The sequence below is a fragment of the Callorhinchus milii genome, unplaced genomic scaffold (genome assembly GCF_018977255.1).
Source record: "Callorhinchus milii isolate IMCB2004 unplaced genomic scaffold, IMCB_Cmil_1.0 Scaffold8, whole genome shotgun sequence".
Classification (NCBI taxonomy): domain Eukaryota; kingdom Metazoa; phylum Chordata; class Chondrichthyes; order Chimaeriformes; family Callorhinchidae; genus Callorhinchus; species Callorhinchus milii.
The window spans coordinates 9805284-9828974 of NW_024704749.1; the positions used below are offsets into that span (position 1 = coordinate 9805284).

General features: G+C 42.3%; 1 protein-coding gene across 1 annotated transcript in view; it reads left to right on the forward strand.

Annotated features, from left to right (window-relative positions):
- Positions 1–22934, forward strand: part of pole (polymerase (DNA directed), epsilon) — a 36480-nt gene extending 13546 nt beyond the window's left edge. Inside the window, exons 21-49 of the mRNA XM_007901911.2 lie at positions 71–219; positions 1910–2002; positions 2394–2538; positions 3291–3448; positions 3817–4012; positions 4593–4807; positions 5174–5276; positions 6005–6085; positions 6750–6872; positions 7636–7854; positions 8198–8404; positions 8827–8970; positions 9076–9216; positions 10573–10726; positions 11258–11364; positions 12207–12383; positions 13429–13652; positions 14235–14455; positions 14630–14834; positions 15062–15235; positions 15501–15626; positions 15750–15882; positions 16246–16438; positions 16528–16659; positions 17298–17491; positions 18268–18468; positions 20012–20137; positions 20740–20829; positions 21466–22934. Of these exons, the coding sequence (XP_007900102.2) occupies positions 71–219; positions 1910–2002; positions 2394–2538; positions 3291–3448; positions 3817–4012; positions 4593–4807; positions 5174–5276; positions 6005–6085; positions 6750–6872; positions 7636–7854; positions 8198–8404; positions 8827–8970; positions 9076–9216; positions 10573–10726; positions 11258–11364; positions 12207–12383; positions 13429–13652; positions 14235–14455; positions 14630–14834; positions 15062–15235; positions 15501–15626; positions 15750–15882; positions 16246–16438; positions 16528–16659; positions 17298–17491; positions 18268–18468; positions 20012–20137; positions 20740–20829; positions 21466–21579 (4545 nt within the window). The 3' untranslated portion in view covers positions 21580–22934. The remainder of the gene's footprint in view (positions 1–70; positions 220–1909; positions 2003–2393; positions 2539–3290; positions 3449–3816; positions 4013–4592; positions 4808–5173; positions 5277–6004; positions 6086–6749; positions 6873–7635; positions 7855–8197; positions 8405–8826; positions 8971–9075; positions 9217–10572; positions 10727–11257; positions 11365–12206; positions 12384–13428; positions 13653–14234; positions 14456–14629; positions 14835–15061; positions 15236–15500; positions 15627–15749; positions 15883–16245; positions 16439–16527; positions 16660–17297; positions 17492–18267; positions 18469–20011; positions 20138–20739; positions 20830–21465) is intronic.
- The last annotated feature ends 757 nt before the right edge of the window (positions 22935–23691 follow it).

The following is a 23691-nucleotide window of genomic DNA, read 5'->3' on the forward strand; positions in this document are numbered from 1 at the left end:
TGGGAATCATATTTGCAGTGTAATAAGTACGTGTATTTTAATCTTGATATTTCCCTTTAACCCTTTTTAGGTGTGGAAGAAGAAGCTCTCTGCAGCCACTGAGTGTTGTGATGCTGCAGAGATCAAGCGCTGTAAGAACATGGAGATCCTGTATGAATCCCTGCAGCTGGCACACAAGTGTATCCTCAACTCCTTCTATGGCTATGTCATGCGGAAAGGGTTGGTATCAAAGCTCAATGCAGACATGCTGCGGCTGGCAAGCAGCTTATATTAACCGTAATATCTAGGGTAGTGGATTGGAGCACTGATGTGATGTGGTTGTTATTCATCTAGCTGTAAACCGGCTATTGAAACAGTATGAGGAAGGTTCCTTAGAATCCGCCTTTTGTTGTGTATTGTCACTGCAGGTGGAAGTTTCAGGGAATGGTATATGGACTCACAGCCATAATTGTGTATATAATTGTATATAACATCAAGTCTTATTTGAGATGGGAAGGAGATTCTGGCCAGCGATCGTGTGCGATCAGAGAATAATTATATAAACTGCAACTAACGCTTTTTCGAGAAGGTCTATGTTTTGATATTTACTTTTTTCAAAGATACTAATGGGTTTACCAGATGGGTGTTTGTTCTGAGTTTATTTCCAGGCAGGTCAGGGCGAAACCTTGGGCAAGTTTCCTTACTCCACACGCCTAATAATAATCCCTCCAAAAACAATAATAAATTGGTCATTTTCAATCTACGACTGTTTTGTGGGACATTGCTGTGCGCAATTGGCTGCCGCGTTCGCCCACAAATATACAGTAACTTCACTTTACAGTATGTTCTGTGAAGCGCTTTGGGACGTCCTCCTGACGTGAAAAGCGCTATATCAAATGCAAGGATTATTATTATTATTATTATTACTGGGACAAATTTAATTGTTATCCTTTTGAGGCTGTTTTTATTTTCATTGTCCAAATATCCAGTGATAGTGATAGGACATGTGATATTTCTGAAGGCTGGAATGGCAATTTTCCCGGTTTTAATAAATTTAATTCCAACTTTTTCCTGGATGTTTTCACTGGGATTATGCTGAAAGCAAAGACTGAAAATGCTTCCTTGATTTTTTTTGCCTGACTGTTTCCATTAGCCAATCTATTCAAATGTCTTCTATGCTGCTAGATCCACCCTAACAAAATTACACATACACCTGAATAAAATTACATCCTCCCAAATGAAATTAGATATGTTTTCTGTTCCTCTAAGCCAACACTCCTGATATCATTTACATTTAACTTTGTAATTGTTTGAGTGCAAAAGTACCAATTTTTTTTTTTACTTCGATCCATCTTGGTGTTTTCCCTGCTTCTTTCCTGTAGCTGTTGATGCTTTCTTCATCCTCAAAGACTGAAAGGCACTAGAATTATTTGTAGTGCTCCAACTGACAAAGATAAGCTAATTCACCATAGTGAAAATTGAACTTGTAACCTATATGGCTCCCTGCTATACCAGGTAGTGCCTTTACCCATTTGATTCACCTGGTAAGCGAGAGGACTGGATTTCATTCCTGGGTGTGGTAAAACTTTTCCCCCTTATTTGACTAAAGTTGACTTGATTTGAATAAGTCTTCTGATCAATGACACAGTCACACTTGTTGTGGTACCCTCCACAGTGGGCCACAGACTGCATGACCTTGCCTTCTGTTATGACACTGGCTTAACTATAGAAGCGAAATTCCCTGCTCAAGTCCAAAGAACTTGGACTAAGATAAGTTAATTCACCATAGTGGAAATAGTGTAATGCTGGGTAACTGGCTAATAATATGATTAGGATTATTTCACCGCACCCTAATGCAGTTGATTTGTAGTTTGAAAGAATTATGAGTGTATTTTTTAAGAACAAATGCATGTTTCTTGATTGACTGCAGGGCCCGTTGGTATTCGATGGAAATGGCCGGGATTGTTTGTCATACAGGCGCTAACATCATCACCCAAGCCAGGGAACTGATAGAACAAATTGGGTAAGTTTAATCCAGGATGCCGACACCATGATGGTTGTGGCTTCTTCTGTTAAGATTGTGTTTCATTGATGCGGCTGAGCTTTCTTGTCACTGTATTGAAACTCCAGCTGTCCTGCTCCTGGGCAAGGCACAGCTGATAGGGATTGAATAGTTGGAAGTTGTGGTTAAGGTCCTGATGCATAAGACTGGTGAGTGAAATTAGATTGAGCGTGTCTAGATTTCACTTCGTATACAGTTGCAGATTGAGACTCCAATATGCCCCTTTGACATTCCAGAGAATTCAGCCAGAGAATGGGAATTACCATCACTTGCTGCGAACACAACATTCATTATTGGCTTCTTAATTATTCAGTCTTGAATTAGCAAAACACAAAGATTGTTTCTGTTCCAGGAGGCCCTTGGAGCTGGACACGGATGGCATTTGGTGTGTGCTTCCGAACTCTTTCCCAGAAAATTTTGTTGTTCAGTCAAATAATCCTAAAAAGCCAAAGGTTACAGTCTCCTACCCTGGAGCCATGCTCAACATCCTGGTGAAGGTAAGCATGAATGCAACCTACCAAGTATTTTGATACTGTTAAAATAATATATCATACAATAATAATCCTTGCATTGGGTATTGCACCTTTCACATCAGGGGATGTCTCAAAGCACTTTGCATGATATACTGTAAAGGGTAGGTACTATGTATTGGCAGCCCATTTGAGCAGAGCAAATTGGCAGCGGAGATCTGAATTGATTGGGATTTGTGAATGGTGGAGCTGGGCAGTCAGGCAAGGAGGGCTTTCTAGAAATCTGGGTGGGAGGTGATGAAAGCATCAATGAGGGTTTCAGCAACATTGGGTGTGAGGTATGGAGGTGAGGGGAATGGTCTTTGTCAGGGACCAGATGTAGGGTAGGAAGGACAACTGGGAATTGAAGTAGATGCCAGGTTGCTCACAGGTTTAGTGAGTCAGGGATGAGCCAGGGAGGTTAAAGACGTTTGGCTTTGGTTAAAAAACGTTGGCAGGAGATGAGGAGGATGGATTCAGTCTCATCCCATGTTCAGCTGCAGAAAATTGGTGCTCGTACAGTCAGAACTTCTGAACTGGATATTCAATCTGTATTCTACTGACACACTCACTGATCTGGATTTTTTTGGGACGGGAAGCAGCTTTGTTAAAGTGTGGAAGTGGTTCACTTCCAATATTCTCTCCAGAGATTGACTCGTTCAGTGGGTTGTTGGAGCAGAAGGGTATTGTTATGTGGCAGTGCATCTGGTGCTGAAGATGGCCTCCACTTTGTGTTATAGGAGCGCTTTACTAACGAACAGTACCAAGAGCTGGTAGATCCTGCAACTCTGACCTACATCGCACGCTCAGAAAACAGTATCTTCTTTGAGGTGGATGGTCCATACTTGGCCATGATCCTACCAGCCTCCAAAGAGGAAGGGAAGAAGTTAAAGAAAAGGTAAGCGAAGAGGAACGCTTGCTGAGCTTTCTGGTGTGTTAGATTTAATACTGTGAGATTGCTATCCTCTCCCTGGTAGCTAACATTACAGATCTGTAGCAACCTGCTGGGAAGGTTATGAGGGCAATGTCATTTTCTAATTATAATTGGTTTAAAAATGAACTTGCGTATCCCAAGATCCAAACAAAGTTTTAACCTTGAACATGTTATCTTAAATCGTAAGATCATAGATTTTGGACAATTCTTAAATTCGGGTTTAATCTGGAATTAATTGTTTATCCACAATTATTTATTTCAAATTAAGATTGATTTGAAGGATTTTCCAAAACTGGTTATTTGATTGAAGGGCATTGTTCTGGTTGTGACAGGTATGCTGTGTTCAACGAGGATGGCTCATTGGCTGAGCTGAAAGGCTTTGAGGTGAAACGCCGTGGTGAATTGCAGCTCATCAAAATTTTCCAATCCTCTGTGTTTGAGGCCTTTCTGAAGGGCACTACACTGGAAGAAGTATATGCATCTGTGGCCAAAGTAGCAGATTATTGGCTGGATGTTCTCTACAGCAAGGTAAGGACTGTGTGAAATAGAAGGGGTTTGGCCTCAATGGTTCGAGCAATTACAATGCCTATTCAACCACCATCTCAGTGTATTGAATAATTCATGCTTGAGTTTTCCCAAAGAGAATTCCCTTGAGTAGATCCCTGAAACCCTGGTCAAACAGTTGTGGTTTTGTAAGTTCCGCAATAACCCACTAGCAATTAAGTAATTGACCGTAATAGGTATGTTAACAACTCTGCAGGGTTTGAAGTGCTCATCTGTTTGAGAGACTATGATGCATCCTTGACTCATGATGTAGAGTTTTGCATTAGTTATTTTGCCAAATGTCTATAAGACCACTGTTAAGGTAAGATCATGACGTTAGATCACTAAAAGGTGCAATGATTTTAACTTTGGTATGTTGCTCTTTTTTCAACTGAGTCGCATTTTAAATCTGCCCTCCACTAAATTGATTACAGTAAATGTAAACACTATCAGATGCAATAAATTACAATTGCAAGAGTATTGTTTCCCAGAAACGTATCCTCTTCACCTGAGAAATAACTAAATGAAATTTGTTTTGATGTACTTTTTGTGCTTCAATCTGCAGGCTGCCAACATGCCAGACTCTGAGCTCTTTGAGCTGATCTCTGAGAATCGATCAATGTCGCGCAAACTGGAGGATTATGGTGAGCAGAAATCCACCTCAATCAGCACAGCTAAACGACTGGCCGAGTTTCTGGGGGATCAGATGGTGAAGGATGCAGGGCTGAGCTGCCGTTTTGTCATCTCCAAGAAACCGGAAGGGTCACCGGTGACTGAGCGGTGAGGATGTGAGAAATCCAGACAAATGCAAAACTTATAGAAGAAGAACTTTATAGAAGTGATGATCAGTGTACTAACACTGCTCCGCTCAGTGTCTACTCAAACATGCAAAGTTAATGCTTAGCTCTACCTCATCCTAATGCTAATTTATGGACTGCAAACCCATTTACCTTGTACACAATTATTTTTTATCAGGACAATAGATTATCCACTGTAAGGAATAACAAGAATTTTGGGAGCTCTTATAGTGGTGATATCATCTATTTCAAACAATGCCTGGGTATACTGGATCAAGAGTGAACAAGGGAATACTGTTTGAGGAATATTTAATTATTCACTGTTTAAGTATATGTTTTGTTTGTGTAGAGCAATTCCACTGGCCATCTTCCAAGCAGAGTCGAGTGTGAAAAAGCACTACCTGAGAAAATGGCTGAAGTGTGCCTCCTTACAGGACCTGGACATTAGATTAGTAAGTTTCAATTAGATGAGCTTTCGTTCTTTATTTTACTTTCAAATCCCCGACTCTCCAGCGCCTTTGGACGTCCTTCTGACGTGAAAGGCACTATACAAATGTAATTTGTTCCAGTTGACCTCTGGATAAAGAGAAGCTTGCTAGTGCCTGTCCTGAATTTGCCCTTTGTAACTCAAAACCTATGTCCTTTTATTCTGTCTAAGTGCATCCTTAAGTATTGTTATGGGTTTACCTCTTCAATCCCAATTAAAATTTGATAACCCTCTGTAAGGTCACCTCTTAGACGTCTTCTCTCAATACTGAATACAAAACTTCCCTTATCTAACCGTTGCTCGTAGCTCATTCCTCTTAACACCGAGGATCATTTTTCTTGCTCTCCTTTGCACTGCCTCGAGAGTCTGGGAAACTCACTTAGTCACAGCGACCAGAACAGTATCCAGTACTCCTTAGTATAACACAACAACTTGTGTTTATATAGCGCCCTTCACGCGGGGCAGTATCTCGGAGCACTTGTCTAATCAGTACAGCCTAATCAGAGCACTCTATAATACTAGTATGTCATCTGGGATCTGAGCTCACCTGATTTAGAAATATAACCTGGCTTCCTGTTTACCTTGTTTATTGCTGACTCGCACTGTTTTGATAAAGTTAAAATCATTCCAGGTGAGCAAATAAATCTATGAAAGCAGTCTGTCTAACACAGTGCATCCCTTTGTTCCTTCTAGATCCTAGATTGGGATTATTACATCGAGCGACTTGGCAGTGCCATCCAGAAGATTATCACCATCCCCGCAGCCCTTCAGCAGGTTAGTGTCTCACTTCTCTCAGCTCATTCTTATTTGAAGCTCTATGCCTGCATAGGAGAGATGGAAGCCTTGGGGGTGGGAAAATGACTGAAGGCACGGTCAAAAATGAAGGTCTTGAGACAGACCTTGAAGGAAGCGAAGGAAAGGGCGAGATGAAGGGACTCTAGGCTGGAGTTCCAGAGAGCAGGAGCAGAAAGGCTGAAAGCCCGACCTTCGATGGAGGGGCGGGCAAGGCGGGGGACATGAAGCCGGCTAGTGCCAAGCGGCACATGTGGATGGGCTGGGTAGGGTAAAGCTAATACTGCTAGGAATTCAGAGGGGCAGCAAAAGCCCAATAGACTTACAATAGGCCTTAGCATGTACTACAGTAACCACATGTGCCTCATACAGCTGAAGTGTTCAGACTGTTGAAGCATTTGTGGATTTATAATAATCCTTGCATTTGATATAGCGCTTTTCACATCTTCTCGACATCTCAAAGGGCTTTAAGGAATATGGGGTAAAGTGAATTGGCAGTATATTTATGGGCGAAACGCGGCAGCCAATTGCGCACAGCAGTGTCCCACAAACAGTCGTGGATTGAAAATGACCAATTTATTATTGTTTTTTTGGAGGGATTGTTATTATTGAAAAGACTTTATTGAAAAGAAGTGTTCCCTTCCAGGTGAAGAATCCAGTTCCTCGGGTGCGCCATCCTGACTGGCTGCATAAGAAACTGCTGGAGAAGAATGACATTTACAAGCAAAAGAAAATCAACGAACTGTTTACGAACACTGGGGTCCGGCAGGTATGTGCTCTCAGTGACCCAAAAGTTCATCACATCCTTCTTGTTGAGAATGTGTGACATAATCTGAGCTCTGTACTATAACAACAAAACTGCATTTGTATAGCGCCTTTCACATCGACAAGATGTCCCAAGGTGCTGTAATTAGATAGGTAGATTGAGTGAAGCTATTCCAGTCAATAGAACTAATTGTTCCTGTAAAGTCTAATGTATAAATCTCCTTTTAAAGAACTTCAAACTGATGATAACCCATCAGTGTGATTTAATGGGATTTTAAAGAGGGCGGACGTAAAATTGTGCTGAAATATTAATCGGTGCAATATATCCATGACCAAAGGTGACTGGAGCTGAAGGATTCTGTCTTCGGGGGAAATATCTGGCTTCTTCTCTGACCCACTGAGTAGTGTCATGAATGATATGGGGAGGGGAAGGGGGTTGGTGGCTCCACAAGGTGAGCCATCAAATGCCCTCTGACCTCTCATGCTTGAGTATTCATTATTTTGGAATTTTCTTGATTATAAATTGTTGACTACAGAAAATGTTTTGACTCTTATCTGTTGACAAAATTGGTGCTACCTGCATTACTATAGAACTATAGTGTCCAATGTAAATTAATTGATTGTTAAATCTTCTCCGATGCAAGCTGTCACAGGAATATTTTTTGTAACTGCCGCATTCCAAGAGGACTTGTCGCTCTCGTGGGGGGGGGGCATTGGAGGTAGTTCAGAGCTCTGTTTCCAATCTAAGTGAGGTGAATATGTTTCAGATAACCACTAATCAGCAAGTGGAGAACACCCAGCAATCAGAGATTGGTGACATGGAAGACTTCGGTGTTCCCAAGCGCCGGGTGCAGCCAGCTATCCCCATCAGCACCAAGCGGCGACGTGGTCCAACTGACGAGAGTCAGGAAGAATCTCAGGACCTGGAACTAACTCAATCCTGGAGGGAGATATTGGGACCTCCACCTCCCCTGGGAACCACAAAGGTAATTGACCTGTTACAACTGGACGGTTGCAATTTGATGGATTTATGATAAACATAGCCATTCTGTTTATTCTTTCCTGGGTAAATTTAATCGTTGGGTTTATAAGTGCTTGCGATTGTTTGGCAAAGTGTTCTTATAGAGCACATTCCAGTCTAGGGTGAGCTCTAGAATTAATTTGGATTACTAACTCTGCAGGATCCGGGGCAAAGTGAGTTTGGTGTCCAGTGAGAGTCGTCGTGCCCTTTGGGGTAAAAGTAACACTTGCCTGTACTTTTAGCACTAATAGACACCATAAAACAATTAGTTGAAAACTGACTGTACTTCTATTTTTGCTTTGGAACAGGACGAGCGACTAGTGTGGCTGAGGTACCACAAAAAGAAATGGGAGCTACAAGCCAGGCAAAGGAAGGAGCGCAGGAAGAGGAGAAAGCTGGACGGTGGCGAGGCTGCTATAGGAAGACCGATTCGAGACGGTCCTGCAACCAGCCTCAGCAGCTTCCTGCGTCGGACCGCCCGCACCATTCTGGACATGCCGTGGCAGATTGTGCAGGTAACTCCTCTTAAACTGACGAAAATATCCAGAGTCAGAAAAATTTAATATGGATTGTGCAACAACAACAACAACAACAAGATTCCACTTATAGAGCGCCTTTCACGTCAGGAGGACGTCCCAAGGCGCTGCACAGTTGGGTCATGACCCGAGCAGGGGGGAAATGGTCAGGGTGAGGGGAGGGAAGGGAGGGAGAGAGGAGGGGGGAAATGGTCAGGGTGAGGGGAGGGAAGGGAGGGAGCGAGGAGGAGGAAGAGAGTCGAGAGGGGAGCTGAAGGCACGGTCAAAGAGAAAGGTTTTGAGACCGGCCTTGAAGGAGGAAAGGGAGGAAGCAAGGCGAAGGCACTGGGGGATGGAGTTCCAGAGCCTGGGGGCTGAGAAACACTTAAGTCGAATGATTCTCTTGATTTGTTTCTCCTCAGATTGCAGAAACAAGCCACCCCGGTCTCTTCAAGCTGTGGGCTGTGGTTGGAAGTGATTTACATTGCATCAAACTCAACATCCCGCGATTATTTTACGTCAACCAACGAATCCCTAAAGCAGAGGATGGTGCTGTTTTCAAGAAGGTATTTTTTTTGTTCTAGTTCTGGTAAACACTCAGCGATTCCTACCTAAGAAGTTCCTTCACATGCTGAACCATGTAATATGTTATTTTTTGTTTTTGTTTATAGGTCAGCCGTATCCTGCCCCGGTCCAATATAGTTTACAACCTGTATGAGTATGCCGTGCCAGAGGACATGTACCAGGAGCACATTAATGAGATCAATGCTGACCTTTCTGCTCCAGATATTGAAGGAGTCTATGAAACTCAGGTTGGTGGAGCAAGTTGAATACTCTGCTGTGTCTGTATGACATTGACTCACCGGCTCCGCCACTGTCTCACACCGCTGGCCACCAAAACCCTCATACATGCATTCACAACATCGAGGCTTGTCTATGCAAACTCTTTGCTTGTCGACCACCCCAGCTCCTCCCTCCATAGGCTGCAGATCATCCAGAACTCTGCAGCCCGTGTCCTCTCCCGCAGCAGGCTCCCCCATCCTCGTCCGACTCCACTGGCTTCCCATCACACAGAGGACACAGTTCAAGATCCTGTTCCTCGCCTTCAAAGGATTCCATGGCCTTGCTCTCCCCTACCTCTGTGACTCCTAACCCCCTACCATTCTGCCTGCTCCCTCCGCTCAGCAGGCTCCGGCCTCCTCCCTTGACTCCTTGCAGACCCATCTCAAGACTCTCTACACCCTGCTTCCTGACCCCCAACTTGGGTGTTATTATCACCAAGGTGCAGAATGGTCTCTGAAGCACAGAATTGTATAATACAAGAGATCCGCTGACTAGATGGCTGTAAAACGGCCTATTTCCATTTCCTCATCTCACGGGAATACATAAGAGTCAATGTCTCTAAAATATTCTCTGCTGATGAAGGTTTTTAATATTGGCGCAGTCCTGGAAGACGGCTACGTGCTAAAGAGGATACTCACTTTAACCTGGTCAAACAGTGATGTGGGAAGGAATTGAGTTTTCAACTTTCTGTTTAGAATTTTTCCAAATGGAAAAAACATGTACAGAAACACTAATGATCCAGTGCCTTGGGAAGTCCTCCCGACGTGAAAGGCGCTATGCAACTGTAATTTTGTGTTGTAGGAATAAAGATGGTTAATCAATACAGACCAACATAAATGTCTGAGAAATCCTGTATTCTAATATGCACTGTCTAGAACTAGCACTATGGAGACTGGTTCTATCAATAATAAATACAGCGGAAACTTGCTGTTAAAGTGCTGCAGGCAATAGTTTTCCTCTGATTGAGTTTGAGAATTTGGTTCCTGTCAAATGGGGGGGGAGGAGAAACTGACCAAGTAACGGCCCTCACTAAGATGTCCGTAAGAAGTAGATAAGATGTAGATAATTTGGTGTGTGCGTTTTTCGGCCAGTAAAAGAAAAGTTCCAACAAAACCCAGCTTTTGTTTGCATTTTTTGAACATGTATTTAGAAGCAATAGATGGTATTTCACAAATACACTTCACAAGTTGATCGATTGGATTTGTAGGAATTCTCCCCAAAAGACATAGGGTTATAGGGGTTTTTGTGGTACTTGTTACAGTATTTGAATGCTACAATGGCAATTGCAAGTGTTGAACTGGATTTTTTCCCACTGCTCTTCCCAGGTTCCCTTGTTGTATCGTGCTCTGGTACAACTTGGCTGTGTCTGTATGGTCAGTAGACAGTTGTCACGTCACCTTATCGGTCGAGAAAAGGACACCTTTGATTTGGAGCAACTGGAAATGCGATCCTTAGCACAATTCAGTTACTTGGAGCCAGGTAAGGATCACCTAATAACTGACGTTCAAATGGTTAACTTCAATCCAGCTGGCTTATTTTACTTTGTAAAATTACTGAAACTTTTAGTGTGGGTTAACAAACTTTAGAATTTGCTGTATTGAAGGCATTATGTGCTTCAATAACATCAGTATCAAAAAAGTAACACTTATGACCATTGAAGACCTGATTGAAGAGAATTTGAAATTGAATTTCTTTGTTCTAAGAGGTGCTTAAATACTTAGCCATAGGTTCTCATTTTTCACATTTAATTGCATTATTTCAACTTTTCAGCTGAAGGAAGTTGTTCAAAGGAGTATAGTCGATTTGTAATATTTCAGTCTTTTGTGAGCTATTAGATGCAATAAGACACAAGTCAATTACAGCATTTGGTGTCTAGTTAGTTCCCAGAGGGATTTCCTTTGGCACAGTGAACTAAATGGGGATATTAGACATTTTATAAGCAGAAAGGGGATACATTTGATTAATATAGATGGTTCTATAGAAACTAATGCTTGTCTTTCTGTCTCACAGGCAGTGTCCGACATATCTACTTGTACCACAACGCTCAAGGGAACAAAGCGCTCTTTGGGTTGTTCATCCCCTCTCAGAGGAAGGCTTCGGTGTTTGTTCTTGACACTGTAAGTAAAGTTAGCAAGGCCAATCGTAGAGAAGATGACTGATGAGTATTCTGAGAGGAGATACTTGCTGCATTAAGTGTCTCAGGTACATATTGGTAAACAACAACAACTTGTATTTAGATAGCGCCCTTCATCTGGGTAGTGTATTTGAGCGCTTAAAAATGCTACCATTTAAAATAATACATAAGATACTGATTTCAAGGATATTGATTATTGAAGGGTTGCTTCACAGGACTCAAAAGGCTGTCCTCACCTGTGAAATCTGGCTCTTTGATGTTAGTAAAGGGGATTTCCATAATATCAACGTAAGCCACAAAATAGATCACAAGATGGAAATGGTCCTTTGGATAATTGGTGTTCATTTTTCTAGAATATCAACCCTGCCAACCTCCCAGTACAGCATCAAAATGGTTCTTAAATGAGTCAAGCAACTTGGCCTTTAACCATTCCTGGTCACCATTCCAACTACCTTCTGTGTAAAGAAGACTCTCTGGTGCCTATCCTGACATTGCTCTTTGCTATCGGGATCTGTCCTCTTGTTCTGCTGCCTTGGAGTATTTGAAGGCTGCCACATTTTTGACATTGTAAGCAATGGATCTCCTTCAGCTTTCTGCTTGGCAAGTTCTGCCCATCCATAGAGTATATACATCCTAGTTTAATTTTACAGACTTTCAAGACATGCAAGTAACTCCTCCTTCATACCTATTACCAATCAATGCCTATTTTGACTTAGCTCCCCCTATAATAATAATCGTGATTGTCTTAGGGTATTGCTTCATAGCATCTAGATGTCCATTGCACAGCATTTATCTGAATACAATATTCTGTTTAATCTGAGTTAGGTTCGTAGTAACCAGATGCCGAACTTGACAAACCTATACACAGCCGAGCGGACAGCCATGCTGGAGAAACTGGATGAGGAGCTTCTGCCTCCTGACAAGCACACCTTTGAGGTTCAAGCAGAAAAGGACCCAAAACAAATCTACAGAGCAATTCAGCGACTACTCCTGAACTACAAGGTAACAAAACTGCAGCAGGGAATGCACGTTAAGGTTGGGAAAGATTGCCTTTTATTCCATTGTGGAGCCTACGAGTTTACACAGATCAGATAAACTAAAAAGGTTGATTGTTCCATTTCACTCTTAAATATACCACAAATCTCCAGCATCTTACGTATTTTAGTAACTTAACATTTGTGTAGAATTTCACACTTATCCTTCACTTTCAACTGAAACAATCTCGCCCCAAAATGTGTGCATGCATGGAAATTTGTAGAAGTCTGCTGCTAACAAGTTATCTTTCAAGTCTCTCCATAACTGGAATTAGATTTCTACCTGACCACTCAACTAGTCATTATACTATAGCCATTTGAAATGATTTTTATTTTTTACATATTATTGTTTAACATTTTGTGGCATTGCGTGCTTTGTCTGATCATTGAGTGTTCCATGAGGTTAGAATTGGTCAGATTTCCATTTTCCCTCAGGGGTTGCTAGGCTCAGTTTTAACGATACTCATTTAGACACATCCCAGCTATGAATAAGTTTATTCCCCATGGCAATGATGCTAGTTTGCAGCTATTCCAGTAGAATGCAAAAACTGGTAGATTCCAGAGGCAATGTCATGTCATTTGCCTTCAATTTAGCGTCTTGTGCAGCCCTGGTTGAGATCAGCAAACTTTGGGTTTGCATCACTACGCTCCTGATCCATAAACTGAAACTATCAACTACTCTGTCAGAGTTCCCCAATTTTGCCCTTTCTACAACATCAAGGGGTGCACATTATTAAGTGTTTGCCATGTGGCTTGTGTTGTACTGGTTGGGCTGATTTTCTATGGTTTCTCCCAAAGATTAATATCACAGCGTAGACAATAATAAAATAATCCTTGTATTTGATACAATGCCTTTCACTTTGGGAGGATTCTCATATTGATTCTCACACTTTACAGTACTTCATACTATAACGTGACTGCATTCTGTAGGCAACTGCAGAAGCCAATTTGATAAGAGAAAGGAAGATGGTTGATTCATTTGTTGGTTTTAATATTAACTTTCTATTAAAAAGGATGAGAGAAGAGGTCCGACCCTCATAGCGATTCAGTCCAAATGGGACCTGAAGAGGCTGGTCAATGGAATGCTTGTTCTGGATGATTTTCCACTAGTGCCTGTTCATGTGGTTGATGACATCAACTATAGTGTGCTGGATTGGCAACGCCAAGGGGTGCGCAGAATGATCAGACACTACCTCAGTCTGGACAGTGTTCTTTCTAAGGCATTTGAAATGGCCAGGTGAGACTACCTCAAACCTTACACACTTCATTTGAATGCACACTGAGCTAAAGCCTGTTGTGGAATTGGTTGCTTTCCGTTTGTCTGCGTCTTGCACACAGTGAATTGCCTCTCTTAACTCTGCCAGTGGGGAAGATTAAATAACCCCTGGGCCGGATGCAGCCTACGGGCCACCAGTTGGACAACCCAGCTGTAGACGACGGAGTTTCAAGAGCCTTCAACATTGGCTTGGGAGCAGGTTGCACAAAACCCTGGACAAATATCTTTCAAAAAGAATATCATCCTGAAAATCAATTGGAACTATTTTAAGATGGAGAAATAATATAAAACATAGGAGTGTTGCTCTGTCAACTCACTAATGACGATGGTAGAAAATTCTGGGAACTGGACACACTCAGCCCATTTTACCTGAAGGCATGTGATTACCAGCAGGTGACATTACTCAGACATGGAAACAACCGAAATAAATGAGCCAAAGTAAAATGAGGTTGAAAGATTCTGATTAAGATATAAAATATTTTAGAAAATTCTTAGGTTCTTGAGAAAAGTTTTAATTCTGACTCCCATTACCTCCTTCCCCAGGTATTACCACATTCCCATTGGAAATCTCCCAGATGACATCTCCATCTTTGGCTCAGACCTCTTTTTCTCCAGACACCTTCGCCGACACAACCACCTACTGTGGCTTTCCCCAACCTCCCGCCCTGACCTGGGGGGCAAGGAGGCGGATGATAGCCGCCTGGTGATGGAGTATGATGAGAGATCAGCGGTAGAGATCAATAATCCAGACTGTTACTCCACAGGTATGTCTTGTACTGTTGCAAGGTTGTGGGTTCAACCCCGCCCCCCCCACCTCCAGTCGGGACTTAGAACATGGTTTTATTTGTGGCATTCTGATAAAATTTAGTAAATGTGACAAAATTAGGGCAAGAAATATATGTTGATGCAATTGGTTGTGAAATTCTTGATCCCTGCAGTTTGTGTGGAGCTGGACATTCAGAGCCTGGCAGTGAACTCCATCCTTCAGTCTCATCATGTTAACGACATGGAAGGAGCGTCCAGCATTGGTGTCAGCTTCGATGTTATTCAGCAAGCTTCACTCGAAGACATGATGTCAGGGAATCAGGCCGCCAACGCACTGGCTAGTTACGATGAGACAGCCCTCTGCTCCAACACCTTCAGGTACTCGATTATGTGGGGGGGTAGTGGATCCACATTGCTGCTATCTAGAGATAATTCTCAGGAATTTATTAACCAGGAACAACTGGCTTTTCCTATAATATTCTACCCCTCTGAAGGCTTATTTCGTCGACCAAGCTTTCGGTCATCTTTCCCAGGAACATTACTGATGTCTAGAGCTTGCTGGTTAAAAGGTCCTGCTAATGAATGTATCACTGTTGTTCCTCCAGGATCCTTAAGAGCATGGTTGTTGGCTGGGTGAAGGAAATCACTCACTATCAGAACGTGTATGCAGATAACCAAGTCATGCACTTTTACCGCTGGCTTCGGTCTCCTTCCTCACTGCTGTTTGATCCTGCTCTACACCGCACACTCCACAACATGATGAAGAAACTCTTCCTTCAGTAAGTAGTGCCCCCACCCCCCCAGTACAGTAACAGCAGCTCATAAGAAAATGGAACTAAACAACTGGGACCTCCTGAACAGAGAGTTAAATCATTCATTAATTCCATGGCAGATTCTGAGACCTTGCTGGGTGCAATTGTTTGCTGGATTTGCTACAAAAATAATCACTTGACCATTGCTACTTGTGAAGTGCTTTGACGTGATAAGGCGCTATAAAAAAAGTGATTGGTACAGAGGTGACGCTCATTCTTCCTTTTGACACAGGCTGGTAGCAGAGTTTAAGAGGTTGGGCTCATCTGTGGTCTACGCTAACTTCAACAGAATAATCCTGTGCACAAAAAAGCGTCGGATTGAAGATGCAATTGGCTATGTGGAATACATCACAAAGAGGTAACCTGCTTTTCTACAGATTGCACCTTTTCTTGCTGTAATAACCCACTCTCCAGAAACAGAGGGACTCAAGCTCAAATCTTAGTAGATATCTCTTACGGTAATTCACTTTTTTCTTTACAGCATTCATTCCCGTGAGATTTTCCATTCCCTCTCCATCTCTTTTTCTCGCTGTTGGGAATTCCTGCTATGGATGGACCCGGCTAACTTCGGTGGGATTAAGGGCAAGCTTCCCTCCAGCGTACTCTGGGGAGAGGTAAGAGGATCCTACTTTCTTTTCTGTGGTATTAGAATGGTGATTTCCCTCAGTTCTTGTTTATAACTCAAATTCAGTTCTCACCCTGTTGCAGAGCGCACCTCATTGGCTGTGCAAGTGTGCAGATGGCTTGCTCACTTGATACGTACTAGTCAGATTTCACACTAATATAGCTGGATTCTGGAGGTCATTAGGTTTACGGGGAGTGAAATCCAGGCACTGCTTTCTGTGCACAGGAAGTGATGTCAACGGAAATCGGATGATCCGGATGTTTACCATTTTAGCTTCCTTTGTTCAAATTGTCACCGGCATCATTTACCATCACAGTCAATCTATGAACCATATCTGAATATGTTATGTCAGGTGGGCAAGGAAAATGAACCAAAGGAGCAGGTTACCGAAGAGGACAGTGAGGATGAAGATGAGGAAGAAGTTCATTCTGAGGTGGAGGAAGGTGTGACTGATGTGGAAGATCTGCTAGACAATAACTGGAATATCCTCCAGTTTCTGCCACAAGCAGCCTCCTGCCAGAGTTATTTCCTCATGATCATCTCAGGTATGGTAACTACCCATTAAAAGGATGGATTCATGGAGGTATCTCGTATACAAGTCGCTGAACTTTTCCATATCAATCATTCCTTGCAGCTTATATTGTGGCTGTCTACCACAGCATGAAGGAGGAAATGAGGCGCAATGCCCCAGGGTGTACTCCTATTAAACGACGAGAGGCCAGCCAGACTACACAGGAGCCTGCAGGAGAGGCTGGTGCATTAGCAGGTAACAAACCATGTTGAAGGTCCTGACATCCTAGAAATAGTCTCCACAGCGCTGAGCTTGGGAAGGTGAAGATCAGGGTTTCTGCTCCCAATTGTTTTCCAGTTCAGTAGCCTGCTAGCATTCATTTCTGGATATAGAATGGGGCCTGGATGTGGTACTGGAGGGTCTTCAAGGAACTACCCAGCAAAGGAGAATAATTTGAGGGATAGAAATTGTAGGTCGTTTGACTTTAAAACCCAGAAGAGAAAGCTGCTATTTTCAATCACATGAGAAGTTCAGGTGAACATTGCCCTTTGAGTCATAAGTGCTCTGAGTCACTACTCTTATGTGAAGAGCACTATATAAATGCAAATTGTTGTTGTTGATCGCGTCTCTGGAGAATAATCACCCCAATGTCTTCCCATTACAGCAATAAGTAATTTCGTAAATTAGCCCAATGTCTTGCCATCTTCCAAATTTCTGTTGATCTGTTCCAGCTAATTTACCCTTTTATATGAAGAATTATTTCCTCATGTCAGTCCTGCTGTCTTGGTGTATCTGAAATGTTATTGATAATCTGTGTTTATCAGAATTTAGAATGACATTCATTTCAGAGATAAATTTTCTGTGGACTTTCTTTTGCCTCATCCGTTCTGTAGGGATGATTACCTTCTCTCAAGAGTATGTATCTAATGAGCTCACACAGAACTTCTTCACGATCACCCAGAAGATCCAGAAGAAGATGAGTGGCACACGAAATGCGACTCAACCCTCTGAAACGTTCCCCCTCCTGCCTGGCTCCTACCTCCCCTTGAACAACCCAGCACTTGAGTTCATCAAATCAGTCTGTAAGGTGAGACTGAGCTGTTCAGCCAGACACAGTAAAATAGTACAGTGTTGAGAATTTAGTCTGTTAGAACCCATGCTATGTTCTTGCTACAAAAGGCCTGACTTCAGTCTTAAATCCAAGCAAATAAAAAAATGAGCAAGGAGTCACTGCTACCCGTTGAGGGGAGCAGCCGTGTCGGGGCCCCTCCAAATGACAGCCTCACACATGAGAGGAAGTGGTCTTTGATGGGTATTTTTCAACAAACGGCGGATTCTCGGAATGTGCTTGTTTAACCAGGTTAGAAACGACTCAGTGTCGGATCAGACCGGCTGATCTGACAATACGTGAAGGCATCACTTCCTCTTCGGACACGTCTCCGGGATGGAAGAACGGTTGCCTGCGCACTAGGCTCTCAGACTTGCTGTTCAGATGTACAGTGGTTCGTGCCTGGACTGTACCTGGAGGCGGCCTAGAGGGTGTCCAAGACATATCTGGGTGTGACAGTTTAGGGCTGATTAGCATCAGGACGCCTGGGACACTGCGTGTGATCGGTCGGGTAAGTCACGACAGCCCAACCCCGGTCACGTTAGTTATAGTAAATCCTTCTTGAACCGTGTCCAGAATTAGACACCCACCTCCAAATGCGCTCTTTTAATCAAGGTTTAATGTCCGTAATGCTTCCAATTCACTAGCACTCCACAATGATTGAGTGAATGGTTGATGTTCCATGGATAATTGAGTATTATTTTTTTCTCTCTCTATAATCATTAAATCCCGCTGCTATTATTATTTTCACATAGGTCCTGTCTCTAGATTCTAAAATAACTAATCAAGTTAACAAGCTGAAGCGGGACCTTCTGCGACTAATTGACATCGGGGAATTCTCTGAGGAAGCCCAGTTTAAAGACCCCTGCCAATCCTACATATTGCCCGAAGTGATCTGCAAAAACTGCAACTTTTGCCGAGACTTGGATCTCTGCAAAGATCCCTCGATCTTGCAGGTAAGTACAAGTAGCAGGGAAAGGAAACAAACACCTCATCTCTCTGAAGCACCCTCAAACCTCAATAAACCTTCTGTTTAGGTTTTTTTAAGCAAATACATTTTCATTAACTTCTCTCTCAGTTAAATATGGGGCTTGAACCCACCACCTTCTGACATGAAAGGCTATCAGCTGAGCCAGGCTGACACATGTCTTAATTGAAGCAGAGCCCATCTGTTCTTCAAGGGTGTTAGGTGGATGCTTGAAAAAGAGAAATATGAGAAGGTTATGGAAGTGAGTAGGATTAGATTAGATCAGGGACTCATGGAGAAAAGCACATTTAATGTCCCTTTTTTCTATTTCAGGGGTTGCATTATTGGGAATAAATGGTCAATGTAGGCCTTACATTATTCCAAATCTAATTTTTGTGATGTATTCTACACCCATTACTTGTAACACTATCCGCTGGCTAATGATGCAGCTCAAGATTTTTTTTGTATTAAAGTAACCAACACAGTCGCACAGCCAACTAGAGTGCATCCAGTTTCCCAATGATCTCCTTACACAGAATGTGGACACTCGCTTTAAGTATTCGTTAAGATGATTTCATGAATCACGTTCCTTGTTGCATCTGATCAGACATTTGGAGAATGCTGAAATAACAACAGTTACTATGAACAAAACGCAAAATCCTGTAGATGCTGGAAATCTGAAGCAAAAACAGAAGTCGCTGGGGACACTCAGCAGATCAGGCAGCATTTATGGAGAAAGGAAAGTGAATCAATGTTCCGGGTCCACGGATTCTGACGAAGGGTCGTGGACTCAAAACATTGACTCACTTTCCTTTCTCCGTAGATGCTGCCTGACCTGCTGAGTGTTCTGAGCGACTTCTGTTTTTGTAATAGTTACTATGCTTCCACTTGAATATAGCTTTCTGAGGCTGCTCCTCATTCCTGTGGTGAGTGTGTAAAAATTCTCACAGGCCTCTGTCTACAATTTACAAAGGGAAGATGTGAGAAAAGTGGATTTCTTACTTTGCTCTCCCTCTTGTGGAGACACAAGGTCTCAATTACAGAGCAGTGAATTGGAGGCTCGACAACACTACAGTGCGCTTTAATCAAAGATTTTTAAATTACTCCTGCAGAACTTTGACCATGATGCAGTGTATTGGCTTGGTACTTTACCCTTTCCTCCTGTCTTTGGAACTCTCTTCCTCAATCCTTCCCTCTGTCTTGCCGCCTCTTTCAGATCACAACTTCCTTTTCGCCCGCACAAGGCTCGGAGTCGGGCTCTACCACTGTTAAGCGCTTTGAGACCTGCCCCGTGTGAAGGGCGCTATATAAACGAAGATCTAACTCCCACTAAGCAATCAGTTTTGTTATCACAACGCCTCATGCTGTGGAGGTTCCCTCTTTCCAGCGTTGTGCAGTTTCTGTTACATTTTGGACGGTGCGCTTGGTTCCATGAGGTAGTGGTCAGTTTCTGTTTTCAATTGTTTGTTTGCCTTTTATATTGCTCGTTCCAGGTTTACAAGCAACTCTAAATCACCTGTTCTCTTTGACAGGATGGCACAGTTTTACCAAAGTGGTGCTGTACAAACTGCCAAGCCGAATACGACTCTGATGCCATAGAAATGGGACTGGTCGAAGCATTACAAAAGAAAATGATGGCTTACACTCTCCAGGACTTGGTACATTAACATATTCTAAATTCCTGAACAGCACTCAGGCCTCCCTTTCCAGATACACTGTGAAAAACATCCGAACCTGGTTAATTCACATAATAGAAAGAAACACTTAATAAAGAATTGCTGAGCTGATAAACAAAATGTACCTAAACAAAATCCCAGGTAACTTCTGCATGGGGCAGAAGGTTCTGGGTGGTACTGTGTTGATGGCTTTGTGATAGAGATAATTAGGGTCCCTGGAGCTGGAGTGGCATTGAGGAGATAAGCCTGGCAATGGAATGGTACTGTGGTTGATTGACTAGCCTGTCTAGCTTATTAATGGGGTACAGTGAAGATGAGATGTGCCCTCACTCTGGTGAGCTACAGCCCTAATAGATAGAATGGTCCGAGGTGGACAAGTACTATGTTGCCAGATTTCTCTTCTGGTGCCATCATAATCAGTGAATTGACATGCAGAAGAAATCCAGGAGTAGAGTAATACTCCTGACCTTTCTCTGACTGCTCTGTTAGTTGCAGAGCTCAGTTGGAATCCTTAGGTTTCTCCTGAATCTTATACTTTGAGACCTGCGGTTGGGCTAGAGTTAATATCCTTTTTGTTTTTCTAGATTTGTTCAAAATGTAAAGGCATTAAGGAAGCCAACATGCCCATTTACTGTACCTGCGCACGGGATTTTGACCTGACATTTTCAGTGAAGGTATGTATGTTTTATTCCATTCTAAGTCATAAACAAGAACAGCAACAAATTAGATCAGAAACTTTCACGTCGGGAGGACGTCCCAAGGTGCTGGACTGTCGGGGATTTGGACCCGAGCTGGGGGCTGGGGTCAGGAGGAGTGGATAGGAGAGCATAAGAAAATTGCTCAGATCTGCTCCTTAGTTTACACTGATCCAGTGCAGGAAAAGAGATGAGTGACTCAGAGATAAATTAATTTGATTAGGGTGGCCGTCTGAAAATGAGGATTTTGCTCACGTGACTGATTCTACATTATTAAGAAGGTCTGTGATCTGTGGAAGAGATGTCTAAATTGATGCTAATCAATATTTTTGATGAGGTTATAAATGCCTTTACGTTCGTCAATTGTGTTGTGGGTCTCCAAAAGTGAATTTCAAAAATGAATTAAATGTGACCAGTAGATTTTGACAACCAGACGATTTAATGTAGTTAATTCCTTGCGTGCGGATGGCATGAAAGTTTCACTTGCTGTGTAGACAATAGCAATTTACATTTATTCATGCGCCTTCATGTCGCAACCGAATACAAAATCTTTTTTGTGGTGTTGTGGTGGATAAAATCTTGAGGACTATCTGAATTTTCTGCTCTGGTTTACAGGGATTCGCAGAGCAGATCCAGGTGTTCAGAAACATCGCCCGGCACTACAGCATGCCAGTCCTACAGGACACGGTAGACTGGATGTTTCAGATGAACCCACATATGAGGACGTGAGGACACAGTACAAGACCACTGAAATTACACACCTAGTCTGGGGTGAATAGCAAATATTGCTCTGTGTACATATGCACAAGGGTAACCCTTTCTACAGCAAAGCCTCTTCAAACCCATTTCACTGTTCACAATTGCTGGACTGTGCCACATTCCACCATTAGTGCAGAAATACAGCCAGTTGCTGGAAGTGGAATTCAAGAACACCAAGTTCCGTCAGTGTTTTAAATCCCCACTGTGTGTGTATGTGGCAATGGGCGGGCATGAGGATAGTGACTTCTCACGGCCCAGACTAGCAAGAAGACTTCACCCGAAAGGTCTGAATGCAATGGTAAATGCTTTTATTTCATCATGTGCAGTCAGATAGATGAACTAATGGGTCCTCGTAAGCAATTTGAATGAGTTGAGGAATTAAATTGATGTGTACTCCACATCCTGGTGAGTGTAATGGATGGCCTTTTCAGTGCATAAAATCAGAAAATAGGGCGATGGTTCAATCCTTTTATTTAATGGGCCATTTTCTTGACTCCAATCAAAGCTACTGTAAAGCTACAGCCTAGTATTTATAAGGCATCAAGATCTTTGCCTTGTTTGACATGACAGGGAAAGGAAAGAAAAAAAAGTTCACTTAATTTTGGGCAGTTTTCATGTCTAACTGTAACCTCACACATGGTCGCTGTGTGGAACTATGTGCTGAATGGTTTCTGAGCAGCTAAATAGATTTTGATCAGAGGGAATGTATCTTCACTCACTGTTAAATCAACAACATTTATATTCTTATGTTTACATCCTGCTTTGACTCAAAATGCAGGCTTTTCCAGGCACTTTTACAGCCTGGAGGAGGAGAAGCACATGTGTATCAAGGAACCAAAGGCAAAAAGTTAATATCCTGAGATAATAACTCTGGATTATTATTAATATTCTAAGTTGAAAGCTTCATCTTACATAATGTGCCTATTTCCTATTACTCTTGTGTTAATATTTAATGCAATGCAGAATTCTCTACAGGTTACTTATTGTAAGTACAACTAGTAATGTTGAAAATTACTGGCATTTCTTTAGGACTGTTTGCTGCAGTCCTAACGTTTGCATAAAATAAAGGCTTTTTCAATCCTAACTGAATTTGATGTAGAAATGTGTAATGTCAATGGCAAGCAATGTGGTTTTAACTGGTTAAACTCCAGCAGTATCCCAACGCATTCCAGGGATCCCAACCCTTGGCTCCAGCCACCATGTGCTTAATACCCTGATGCAATCTTAAAGTTAATAAAGTATTCAAAAAGGATTTGGTCACTTAGTCCACAATTGTGTGTGGTACGCAATTGGCTGCCGCATTTTGCCCACAAAATGTATAGTCAATTCACTTTACAGTATATTCTATGAAGTGTATTTAGACGTCTCACTGATATAATAAGGTGCTATATCAAATGCAAGGATTATTTTTAAAAATTGTTAAATTATGATCAATAATATAATTGAATCATCAAGCGCACTTTTACCCTTTTTATCAACCACTGCAGCAATTGTCTTGCTGAGAGAAATGCCCGCAACCCCCCACCTCCCCCCATGTAGTTTAATCTCATCAAAGATTACTTTGTGCGGCCTTTCTTGGTAATGTGCAACTATTGCAATTACACAAAATTTGTGCTCTTTCTTATTAATTTGTATGTCAGTTGTCAACAGAAGATCTGGTAACCGAATGACTCACAGATTAAAATGCGAATAGAAATATCAGAACCAGTTTAACTGGATTTTAATTTCTTTAAACCAGCCTCGCCTTTTGGAACTCTGGTGAAGCCTCAGCATCTGGCTAATGGAAGCCAGGAAGTTCAGTCAGGATTATCAGCACTGTGTATATGGAGCGTCTGATGCAGGATATCATGTCCTTTGCTTTGTCTCCTTGGTCTATACTGCCTTGCTCTTCCCCTCCTCTGCTCCAGTGTATACTGTGCTCAAACCAGCACCGCTGCATGTTTGGGTAGCTCACCCGCCTAAGAGCTATTTTACAGTTAGTGTGTGGGGAAGAATTGAGCTGAAAAACCTTTGTCGATCCTGTTGTAATATGAATTATAACATCAAACGTGTCGTCGTACAAAACATATTTTCATTCGTTTT